The 12162-nt window shown below is 53.7% G+C and overlaps 2 protein-coding genes across 7 annotated transcripts in view; one reads left to right on the forward strand and one right to left on the reverse strand.

The window, feature by feature from the left end:
- Positions 1–2904, forward strand: part of RELT (RELT TNF receptor) — a 9388-nt gene extending 6484 nt beyond the window's left edge. For all 3 annotated transcript variants that reach the window (XM_076328515.1, XM_076328516.1, XM_076328517.1), the window contains one exon: positions 2805–2904. In XM_076328515.1, coding sequence (XP_076184630.1) covers positions 2805–2843 — 39 coding nt within the window. In that variant the 3' untranslated portion in view covers positions 2844–2904. The remainder of the gene's footprint in view (positions 1–2804) is intronic.
- A 6029-nt stretch (positions 2905–8933) lies between these two features.
- FAM168A (family with sequence similarity 168 member A) overlaps positions 8934–12162 on the reverse strand; it is a 220615-nt gene continuing 217386 nt past the window's right edge. For all 4 annotated transcript variants that reach the window (XM_076328521.1, XM_076328518.1, XM_076328520.1 and 1 more), the window contains 2 exons: positions 10508–10638; positions 8934–9232 (listed from right to left, as the gene is read on the reverse strand). In XM_076328521.1, coding sequence (XP_076184636.1) covers positions 10526–10638 — 113 coding nt within the window. In that variant the 3' untranslated portion in view covers positions 8934–9232; positions 10508–10525. The remainder of the gene's footprint in view (positions 9233–10507; positions 10639–12162) is intronic.

Consider the following 12162-nt stretch of genomic DNA (forward strand, 5'->3'; position numbering starts at 1 on the left):
AGACCTCTTCCAGCAGCCAGGAGGCTTAAAAAAATACTTCAAAAATCGAGCCTGAAGGGGTTTGGTGAGTCCCATCCCCCCCCCCCGCCTCCCTCCTACCCCCTGCATTTAAGGTGCTACAGGGGGTTGGTGGAGTGGGTGCTGACGGGGGGGTGCAGGGGTGGGTGCTGGTGCAAAGGGGCACTGCAGAGGCGCAGCGCCGGTGGCCCTTGGGGTGTTCTGCAGCAGCCAGCGCTTTAATATACCCCCGTCCCCTCTGCAGCCGCACACTCGCGTACAGCCACACCTATATACACCCCTATAGCATGCTCAAAGCACATATGCAAATGCCCGTACACCCCTATACCACACATTTGCATACACTTACATGTATAGTCATACGCCCATATATGCACAAAAGGCTATGCATATGTGCACTGGTGTGTATGTGCAGGCACCTATACGCACCCCCCCCCCCCCCCTATAGCCGTGCATAAACTGGGACACACAGAGGGGACACGGAGGCAGGCCGGAGCGGGGTGTGACACGCCGGAGGGTGCTGCGGGCTCGTGGCAGGGCCTGGCACGGGGCGACACGGCCGGGGTGCTGCTGTGTGACTCACGGGCAGCTGCACGGGCGCACGTGCCCTCGCAGCCGCGCACGTACCTCCCCTGCAAGAGGCGCTGCTGCCCGCGGCCACGCTGGCAGCCACGAGCGCCTGCGCGGGGGAACGTGTATGTGCATGTGTGCAGGCAGGCGTGCAGGCGTGTATATAGGTGTGCACACCTCGCCGCACGTGCACAGACGAACGCGTGCACATGCAAACCCCCCTCTGCACACATACACAGACGTGTGCGCGTGCATGCCCATGCACACGCACGTATGCAGTTACACACGCATGCAAGCACACACCTGGAGCTCTGTAAGCGCCTATACGCATACACGCGCACACGCACACAGATGCGTGCACACGTTCACACGCTGCTGCGCATGCACACATACGCATGGAGGAACATGTGCATAAATGCCCTTGCAAACCCACCCCTGCGCACAAACATAAATACATGCACCTATGTACATGCACACGTATGTATGCAGTCGTGCACACATGCAAACACCCCCACACTTGCACATGGAACTCTGTAAGTGTGCACACACAGGGCCGTGCGCACACGCACCCGTTCACACACTGCCGCACGTGCGCACGAACCCACACAAACATGCACACGCATGCAACCACCCCCACACTTGCACATGGAGCTCTGCAAGAGTGCATACACATGCATGTGCACACATCAATGTGCGCACGTGCACCTGTTCGCACGCTGCCACACGTGCACACACACACACATGCATGGCTGAACGTTTGCATAAAAGCACATGCAAACCCACCTCTGCACACGTACACGTGTGCACATGCCCCTATGTACATGCACACACATGTATGCAGTCACACACATGCAGACACACGCTTGCACGTGGAGCTTTGTAAGCGTGTATACGCATGCACGCTCACAGACGTGCACACGTGCACCGGTTCACACACCGCTGCACATGCACATGCATGAACACGTGTAAATGCACATGCTAACCCACCTCTGCACGCATACATGTGTGCACATGCACATATGTACATGCACACGTGTATGCAGTCCTACACGCATGCAAACACGCGCAGAGAGGTCTGTAAGTGTGCACAGACACACAGATGTGCACATGACACTTGTTCACACACCGCTACGTATACAAACGTATGCATGGATGCACATGCAAACCCACCTCTGCATGCATACATGTGTGCACACGCACGTATGTACGTGCAGATGCACGTACGTACGTGCATGCACACGTATGCAGTCACGCATGCATGCAAACACACCCACACTTGCACATGGAGCTCCGTAAGTGTGCATACACACAGACGTGCACGTGACACCTGTTCGCACACCGCTGCACGTGCAGACATACACACAAACACGCGCATAAATGCACATGCAAGCCCGGCTCCGCACACGTACATACATGCATGCGCATATGTACATGCACACACACGTATGCAGTCACGCACGTACGCAAGCACGCTCACACTTGCACACGGAGCTCTGTTGGGTGTGCGCACACATGCACGCGCACGCGCACACACATGTGCACCCCCCCCCCCTCCCAGGCACCCCTCCATGGCCCTGTTTACACCCCCCACACCCCCCCTCCCCCCCCCAGAGCTGGGTGCAGCACCCACGGGTGCCCACCACCCACGGGTGCCCACCACCCCGGGGCGCTGCACCCTGCTGAGGCTGGTTACAGCCTGCCAGCCCGCGGGGAGGCGAGACACCCCCCCCCCCCCCCCCCCCCCCCCCCCCCGTGCCCGGGTGCTGGAGCCCCGGCAGCTGCCTTCACCTCTGCCCAGCCGAGCCCACCCAGCTCGTGACGGTGATGGTCGGTGCTCACTGCGGCCCCCCCCCCCCCAGCAACCCTCAGGGGCCATCCTGAACAGCGTGTCCCCTCCAGCTGCCACCACCCCGGGCTGTCCCCAGCCATTTGGGGACACCTTGACCCTGCTGTGAGCCCGTGGCTGAATCCTGCGGGGCCTCAGCATCCTTACGGGGGGCCTGGGCCAACTGCTGCGGGGAGGGGGGGGGGCAGCTGGGGGTGTGGGGACAACGTGGGTGGCTGCCCTTAGCAGGAAGAGCTGTCCCCTCCAACATGGGATGTCCTGGGGTAGTGACAGCCACCGTGGACGTTGGCCCAGGGCATGACACTGAGTGGCTCCTGCCACCTTGGGTGGTGCAAAGGGCCCAATCCAGCCTCACCCTTGTCCTCCACAGCTGGCAGCTAGCCTGGGGGCTGCCTCGGGGGGACGGTGACACCCACAAAGACCCCATGGAGGGGACGGAGGACGTTGGGCACCATGTGAAAGCCAGTCCCGCTCGGAGCTGTGAAGTGCTGGAGGTGGCAGCTTGGCTTCTGCTCCTGCCACCAAGGTGTCCACCGGCAGCAGGGCGAATCCAACGTCTTGCCCAGCTGGTGAGAAGGATTCCCTGTCCCTGAGGTCCAGCGGTGGCCATGGCATGGTGGCCTGATGGAGAGCATCTCTGGGAGCTGCGACGCCGGTGGTGGTAGCCACAGCGTGGTGGCCTGATGGAGAGCATCTCTGGGAGCTGCAACACCAGTGGTGGTGGCCATGGCCTGGTGGCCTGATGGCGAGCATCTCTGGGAGCTGCAACACCAGTGGTGGTGGCCATGGCCTGGTGGCCTGATGGCGAGCATCTCTGGGAGCTGCGACACTGGAGCAGTGCTCCATTGGAGGCACCATGCAACGGAGGACATCGTGCGGCCAGGATGCCATTTCATGGTCACCTTCTGGATCTGTTGAACTGAAGCCTCTCCAGGAATGTCACGAGCTTTTGATTTCCCTCCATCACCAGGTGCCAGTGCTCAACGTTGCAGGCTAATGAGAGTCTCTGGATCATGGGACAACTCCCACCTTACCAACAACCCAACTGGGCCATGGGTTGCTCTGGCCAAAGCTGGTCTCCTGCATCTACATTTCCTCTATCCAAAGTCTCAATCAGCCCAGGAGGACGTGGTGGTGATGCTCTGCTCACCATGAAGATCACACACTCCACTTCCCATAGGAGCTGTTTCTGTAGGATCACGTTGGCTTGGCCATGCTGGGGTCAGTGGGACAACCCACCCAAGGTTGGGTTGGAGACCACCGAGCTCCATCACCAACCTAGAGATGGGTTTATGGCCGGTCCCGTTCACTCCTCCACCACATCACCGCGCCAAAAAACCAACCACCAAACCCTCTCGGGCTCTTTTATTTATTTTTTTTTTGGAAACATTTTAATAGTTATCGAATGTTCTACATCTTACAGTAAATATCGTACAGTTACAAACTCTTGGCTGAAATCTGTCAGGGAGATCACGACCTGATCTTCAGAACCAAAACCAGAACAGAAAACAAACGGAAAAAAAAAAAACCAAAACCACCCCGAATTTACACTTCAGATGGACAAACCGAGGCTGTGGGGCTTTCCAGGGCATCAGTTCAAGGCCATGTTCCCTACACACCTTTGCGACTGAGACTTGGAAGACGTGGTTACTCTTGGTTTTAAATTTTTTCCTTGGTTTTGGGGGTGTGGGGGGGTTTTTTTATTATTTATTTTTGCTTAAGAGGTCCAATAATATTTAAAAAGGAGCTGGCCTGGCGGTCGAAATACTAATTAAAAAATTAATGACATAGAAAGAGGGGTAGGAGCACGGCACGGGTTTGCTCCGTGCTATGAGAACGGGAGGGTTTGGGTGCAATCCTGCAACCCCACTATCTCGTTTCTCCCTTCCTCGCTCTGCTTCCCGGGGGCTGCCGACCCTGAGAATCGCTCCTCACGCGGTGCCCTGATCCCGAACCCCCTTCGCCCCGGGAAAAAACCCAGCTCCCCCAGCTCCATCCCTTGCAGGAAGATGCAGCGATGCTGCAGGTGGCTGCATTGCATCAGGATTTTTTCCCTGCAAACGGCACGATTGAGCGTTTCGAACTGGGAATTGCTGCCGTTAAACCACATATTTTGCCATTCCTGCTTTGCAAACATCCCCGTAACAGGTTATTTTACCCGATTACCGGTGAATCTAGAAGTGCCACGGTGCCACACACTGGAAAAACACCTTTTCCAAGCTCTCCTCCCTCCCAAGCTCCTTAACAGGCTTTATTTTCCCTTTTTTCCCCTATGGGAATGCTAACACACAGCAGAGAAAATACCCGGAGCCTGATCCTGCCGACAGCCCGGCACTCGCAGCGAAGCAAAGGGAAGATGGGCAGAGGGTCGCTGTGTTTCGGGGATGATGGATGCTCGGAGGGCCTGAAAATATCGACAATTAAATATAAAAATAACCCCAAAACCTGGATTTATGGGTATCCAGTGGCTCTTATTGCTATTGTCGGCTGGTTGGGTTTTCCTATTGAAAATAAACCCCCAAATGTGGTTGGTTTTTTTTGTTTTTTCCTTCCTCTAAGAAAGCAAGACCCAATTTCACGCCCTCCGGCCGGGGACCGCATCATCCCACCTCCCCTGCGGGGATGGCATCCGCCGGGATGTGGGAGGGGATGGCAAAAAGCGGGGGGGGGGGGTTGTGGTGTCTCTCAGGGAAGGACCGTATTCAGCGGGATGCCGGCAGCCGGGGGAAAACCCGATACCCTGAAACATCCATCATTAAAAAAAAAAAACAAAGCCCAAACAAACCACCTTTAAATAACACTTCATGGTAATTACACCTTGAAACTGCAAAAAGCTGGACTGGGTTATTATTATTCATAAAATACAGGAGCAAATCCTCACCCGGAGGGTTCAGCCGCTTGGAGGCGTGATGGGTACAGGCTCCGAGGGGCTCGCTCGGGTTGGGGGCCTTCCCCCCCCCCCAAATCTTGCATTACAGCTTGTGTTTTAAAGCAAAGATAACGGCAGGGATGGGTTAATGGTCGTAACAGCGGTTTGAGAGTTATTTTCCTTCCTCTTTAGCTGGAATTTTAATCTCCGAGACACCGCCTGCCCGCTAAGGATGGTTTAACCCCTCCTGCTCTTCCCTGCTAATGCTTGGTGTGATCCTTCACCGTGGGAAACCCTTCTCCTTGACCGACATCAGCAAAGCTTTCCTGGAGTGAAATATTTGAGAAGCTGGTGGCCCCCATCAGTGTCCCCCCCCCCAGCCAAGGGAGTCCTCCACCGGGCTGCGACCTCCCCAGGACCTTCACTTAAGCCATGACTTGGGATCATGGGCTTTCCTCCCATCCTTCCATCTATCCGAAAAACCACGTCCCTCCACAGGGAAGGGGACAGGGCTGCAGGTCACTGCTGGCATGAGCCGGGGGGGACATCAAGCCCCACATCCCCACGTGGTGGCAGAGAGCATCTCCCCCACCATGACGGCCCCATGAAGCCACCTTGGGAAGGAGCTACGCAAGCCTGGAGCCATGTGGTGGCCCCAGGGCCACGTGCTGGCCCTGGAGCCATGCAGTGGTCCAAGCCTAAACCCAACACCGGTTGTCAAATGTGGTCACCAAAGCCTCTCGCCCAACAGATGGCGAATATTTCACCTCTTCACACCCTGGTTGAGTTAATGAGTAGTTCTGCCTGGGCATAATGGGATGAGGAGCATCGGATCTGCTATTGATCCAAGCCAAGGAATTAAAACTAAACCGCTCCATGTCAGATCTTATTAGCGGTAACACTGGGAGATCCTCCATGCTCAGCTCCTGGAGCTTTCTACCCCACCTTTAGTGTTTTCTTTCCTTTCAGGAGAAAGCCTCGCACCTCCTTCCTAGCCGTGGGCCAAAATTTTAGCAGTCGTTCCTGAAGCAGTTAAGGGTGAAGGGTGCCTAGGCCAGTGGTAGGACGGCGTCTGCTGGGAAAGGCCCTCCTCTGCCGAGCCCGGGCTGTGACAACAAAGCTCGTTGGACCCTGCAAGTCGTAGTGCCGTTATGTTGGCTAGAGCGTCCTCTATCCTACGGGTTTCAACAATGATAGACAGCTCCTAATACACAACACGAAGTCAACAGCGAGAGCAAAAAAGGGTATTTGCGAGGTCTTCGGTTCCTGTGATCTACTGGGGGGTTTTTTTTGGCCCAGGTTTAACTGCAGTGCGCTACAAACGGTGGAAGGACGATGTAGTTACTGTTATTTCCAAATGTCCCGTTGCTTTTTACGTGCTAATCCTTGGCTTTGCCAAGCTGAATGGGGCAACCCTCTGGTTATTTACTCTTCTTCTTTCTCCTCTTTTCCTTTTACACGAAGCCAAAGTGCAACCCAAAGTACTACACGGGAGAAATCCACCTTCCCCACCCCACAGCGTTTGTGTTCAGTCTTCACCCACTTTGTTCCCCTTGAGGTTGGGAAGGTCAACCAGAGCTTTGCTAGATTTCCTTTAAAACCAGCAGAACCAACCAAACGATCCCCATAGAAAAGCGCCGGTGCCAACACCCGACCTGACAAACCACCCGCGACCGACCAGCAGCAGGAAAAGTCCTCTTGGGTCCCTAAGCTTGTTTCTCCCCATTTGGACCATGCTCACGGGAAGGAGCTCCAGTAGCTCCTCCCAACAGCAGCAGAAGCCAAGCTGGGAGACACCACCAAGAGCAAGGAGGTCTCACCCAGGTGCCAACAACTAGTCACCTTGCTCTTCTGAAAGACCCTCCAGTCTGACCTCTACACCGCCACATCTGGGTCAGGGTGACCCTCCAGTGTTGGTCTCCACTGCCCTCATCTCCATCTGGAGATGTCATCCAGGCACGACCAAAGCAGAGCAACCAACAGAGACATCTGGGCACTGACGCAACACCACGCGTGGGTCGGAAACCCATGCCAGGCAGTGCTGGGAGGGATTCCCATCTACATCTCCTAACCTGACATCTTTAAAGGCTCCGGCTTTGGTCCATTGTGACAACCTCGGAGCCCAAGACACGTGAGAGTTGCAAACATGCCACCGGGTGAATGTAACTCTTTCGGCACGCTTGAGGGAAAAATCAAAACCCAACAATGTTTTTGTCTTAGGGGGGGGGAAAAAAAAAAAGAAGAAAAACCTTGTTTCTGTGCTGGGTTTAGTGATAAGGATTTAAAAAGAAACTGGCCGCAAGCATCGTCTGCAAATATGAACTCTCTCTCTGCTGCCCTCAAGGTGACTTATTGCTCTACTTGGACACCCCGAGGTGGGATGTCACTGGCCGCAGTCGGCTTCACATCCTCGCGCCCTTGGGTAAGCCAAAACCCCCAGAAATTACCCCGATGCCCACAGCCTCTGCGTGCCCCTTGTCTCCCAGCCCGGTCCACGTCATCTGTGGATCACCTTCCTTGCTCTCGCCTTTTCTCAGGTGCCTTCCCGTGAGGAAGGTGACATGTTTATTGCTATTGCTTCCTCTTCCCCCCCACCTCTCCCCGCTAGCCAAGCAGAGCAGCTGGACATCAGACCCCTCTCCGGCTTTTCTCTATGGTGCCGGGATTTGTGCTTGGATGAACATTTCTCCTGGAAGTCTCCGAGCCCAGCTGTAACCCAAAGAATGGGGCGGCACCTCGATTGCCACGGAGGCGTCGCAGTTTGGTCTCAGCCCTGCCAATGACACGGGTGCAAGGTGAAGCCACCCATCTTCCCCCTCGCCCTGCCTCGAAGACTCTTCTCCATCGACCAGCCGCCCTCTTTCCCCACACCACCGGACTCTAGAGAAGCTCTTCAGACCAACCCCTGGACATTGGGAGGCTCTTCAGACCAACCCCCGGACCTGGAGAAGCTCTTCAGACCAACCCTTGGACGTCTCCTTGCTTCCTTCACCAGCCACCCAGCACATCTCTGCCCCCAAAGGGTACCCACGCAAGGAAGGAACTTCTTCCCCACGCAGCCCTGGGATGCGGCCGACGGGGAGCTTCTCATTTTCCCAAGAGGTGCAAGATGCCACCAGGGCACGCGTCTCTCCGCTGCGCTCTTCCCATCACGCAAGATCCGTTTGCCCAGTTGGAAAAAGCAGCCCAAAGACCCGATGGTGACCAGTCCTCCTACTTCCTAAGACAAGTGCGTTACATCGCTAATTATATTTATATTCTCTTACTCCTACAAAAGAAGGGATGAGTTCAGAATTTCACTGCAGATAATGCATTTATAATCTATCACGACAGCTATCTGGAAGACAACAATTTTCTTGTAATATGTTACGGAAGATTAAATAATTTATATTATTCAACTAAAAATACCCAAACCAAATCGGAATAAGCCTGCCTACCAGCGCTGTGCTTTTCACATAGTACCCTGAACATCAACCACTCTTACTAGCCAAAGAAAATCTAGGCTTTCGTCAACGACAACGACAACAGAAAAAAAATAACGAAAAGAACCCAAACGAACGAGAAGTGGGGGCTCTTTGCGCCACTCAGCTGGGCAATGCTGGAAAAGTGAATATTCTGAGCTTTCAAACGATAGGACCAAAGAGAGAACTTTACTATTGCTCAGTGTCAGTATGTGTGTTACACAATTTATGTGGGTTGGGGAGGAGGAAGGGGGAGGGGGGGGGGGGGGAAAGGAGGCAGAAGATTAGAAAAAGCAGCTTTTACAAAAACCACTAAAGAATGCATAAAGTGACCCTTGCACTTTTTTTTTTTTTTCTTTTTTCTTTTTTTTTACTTTTGTTCTTGCAAACAGACGAAGTGCTGCGGTTCAGCGGCCACAGCACCGATGTAAGACTTGTGTAGTTGCATACAATGTTTTGACTCCGGATCTGGAAGAGAGCAAACATATTAAAAACAAGGAGTTAGAAGCAAGCGGTGCGGGATCAGACAGGGCTGCCTCCTCGCCTCTGCACCGCGCGCGGCACGTGTAGCTGATGCACACGGGATTTAACCATCCCTCGCGCCGCTCTGCGGGCAATTTCTGGGGCACGGAGCTGAGAAAGCAGCAGCTCGTCGGTGGTATCCGATGCACAGGATTAAAAATATGCAGATGGGATGCTCTCTGCTAATTGCACAACAATTTGTCACGGGCGGGATTAGCCCAGCGTAACGTATGCAGCAAGGAGAGATTTCAGATAACCCCCTGGGCTGGATGAGATCTACGCCGCCTCCCCGTGTTCCCATCAGCTGGGTTGCCCGTTAATTGGGCATGATGGACCAAGGGCTCCAGCAACACGCGGAGGGCGTTTAAATGAGCAGCTGGGATTTCTGGGATCCTGAGCGCGAGAGGAACTTGCAGCCAGTTGCAGGCAGCTGCACGCAGCCCTGGCGCTCATGAGCAGGCAGGGCGCAGGCAGCTGCACGCAACCCCAGTGCTGATGAACAGGACGATCTCCCAGCACGTTTTAGCAGGGGAAAAAAAACACATGTTCAAGTGATACGAAAGATGGGGAGGGACTCTTTATCAGGGAGTGTAGTGATAGGATGAGGGGTAATGGCTTTAAGCTGAAAGAAGGTAGATTTAGATTAGGTATTAGGAAGAAATTCTTTACTGTGAGGGTGGTGAGGCACTGGCCCAGGTTGCCCAGAGAAGTTGTGGATGCCCCATCCTTGGAAACATTCCAGGTCAGGCTGGACGGGGCTCTGAGCAACCTACTCTAGTTGAAGATGTCCCTGCCCACGGCAGGGGGGGTTGGAACTAGACGACCTTTAAGGTCCCCTCCAACCCAAACCCTTCTGTGATTCTATGAAAGAGCGCGATGCATCCGGAACCTTAAAGCATGAAAACTGCCACCCTCACAGTGCCCAACTGCACTCAGAGCGGCTTGATGCCACTCAGGTCACTGGTAAAGCCTTGCATGCACCGGGCAGCCAGATGTAAGGTCACGGTACGCCGGGCTTTGCTAACACCCTCCGTAGCCCCAGGACAGCGAGCTGCGCAGCTATCCCTGCCGGGGGAGCAGTGCTAAATGGCTCATCTGGAGTCAGAGCATCGCCCGGACAAAGGGATTCAGCAGCTCTGTAGGAAGGAGAGAAGTGATGGCAGTGCTCGGCGGCTAATTAATCGTCAAAGGCAGAGCAAGGCTTGCGAAGGCAGCACTTACATGAATTGGCCAGTGGGTTTACCAGTGTGGAGGTACGTAGCTGTAGGTGGGGGTTCCTTGAGCCCTGTACGTTGGCACGGAAACTGGATGTGCTCCGATGGCGGTGTGTTGTGGGGTGGTCAACAAGGTTCCTGCAACAGCACGGAGAAATATTTAGCAAGGAGGAGAGCTCCATCGGGGGAGCGGTACCCCGAGGGTACGGTGCTGCGGACCGCATCCGAGGGGCAGGCGCAGCATCAGCTGCCTGTTTTTTTTCCTCTTCAATTCTCCCAAATATTATTCTGCCCGTGAGACCTGAACCGAAGGCGTTTGACTCATGCGGTTGGTATCAGCCAGCACCATGAGCGGAATAAACCCACCTGAAGCTCCAGCGTATTTTCCACGCTACTTTCGGCCCTTAACTCACCTTTTTCCAATTTTCCTTGTCCCTAAAGACCAGCAGCAGAGCTCGCCACTAACCTGCTGACATCTTCCACCTGCTGAAGGCACCGGGCTAAATTGCAACAGCAGATCACTGCAGCGATCTGAAACATCTAAGGACCAAACTGGAAGGGATGAGGGTTGCAAAAGGAGATGAGGAAAAAAACCAGACCTTCCCAGGAAAATTAAGATGAGCTTTGCCACTCATCTCCCAAGGGCAGTGGAGCTCTTTTGCTTCATTTAAACCCACAGAGCTGAGAGCCTTGGGCTGCAGCAGGAGTGATCCTCCCCCAGGCGTGAAGCAGAGGGAATGCCCGGTGCAGCCTCTTTTCTTTCAGTCTGCAGCTGACACGCAGAGGGATTTTAGGTGAGAATTTGCACGGTGCCTTCAGCAGACATGGGGAGGGAGAATACAGCTCCAAGCTACTCTGTTCTGGGAGTAACTGGGTGCTCAAAACAACTTCTCAGTTTCTGGGTATCTCGCTACAAATGCTACTAATGAAATTTTAAGACATCCCACGTGCATTAATTAAATCTATCCACTTAGCATAAGCAACAGTAAATCTCTCAGAGTGGTTCTTCTCATACCCAGGCTGCAATATCTCTGCTTGCAACAGGGATTGCGTCCCATGACAGAGTCCTATTTCACAGCTAATGCAGATGCAAAAGGATGAATGATTCATTTCTTGGCATAATTCAATATACAATCCTAAGACTTGTTAATGAGAGAAATACAGGCTTTGGAAAAAATAAAACCGGCCCATATCCTTACTTAATGTGCTATCAATTAATTGCAGTTTGAAGCAATCCTGCACATAAAATGCAGAGGATTTGGGATACATAAACCAAGGTTAATGTTCATTTCGTCAAACGAAAGCAAGACCATAAGTATCCTAAAAAAAGGAACTTGAGGATAGAAATACAACAGTATTTGAAGAGGGACAAACCTGGTTATTCCTCTACTTATGGAACAGACAGAGGGAAGGATAATATATTTAAGGATGCAAGAGTGCATCCATCTGGAGTGAGCCGAACGCAAGGTCTCCTCTGCTAACATAAAAACTGAGTTAGATCAGTATCAGGAGCAAATTAATTGATCTTTGCCTGCAAAGGAGTGGTAACCAGCAAGCAAAACTAGCAGACGAAGCTGCAATTAGCTGTGTGCAAGGCGCTTCTGCAGCCACTCGCCAGATAACCCCTGCGAGGCTGCAGGCAGCACGTCGGATGCACAGAGA

The sequence above is a fragment of the Aptenodytes patagonicus genome, chromosome 1, assembly GCF_965638725.1.
Source record: "Aptenodytes patagonicus chromosome 1, bAptPat1.pri.cur, whole genome shotgun sequence".
In the NCBI taxonomy this organism is placed as follows: domain Eukaryota; kingdom Metazoa; phylum Chordata; class Aves; order Sphenisciformes; family Spheniscidae; genus Aptenodytes; species Aptenodytes patagonicus.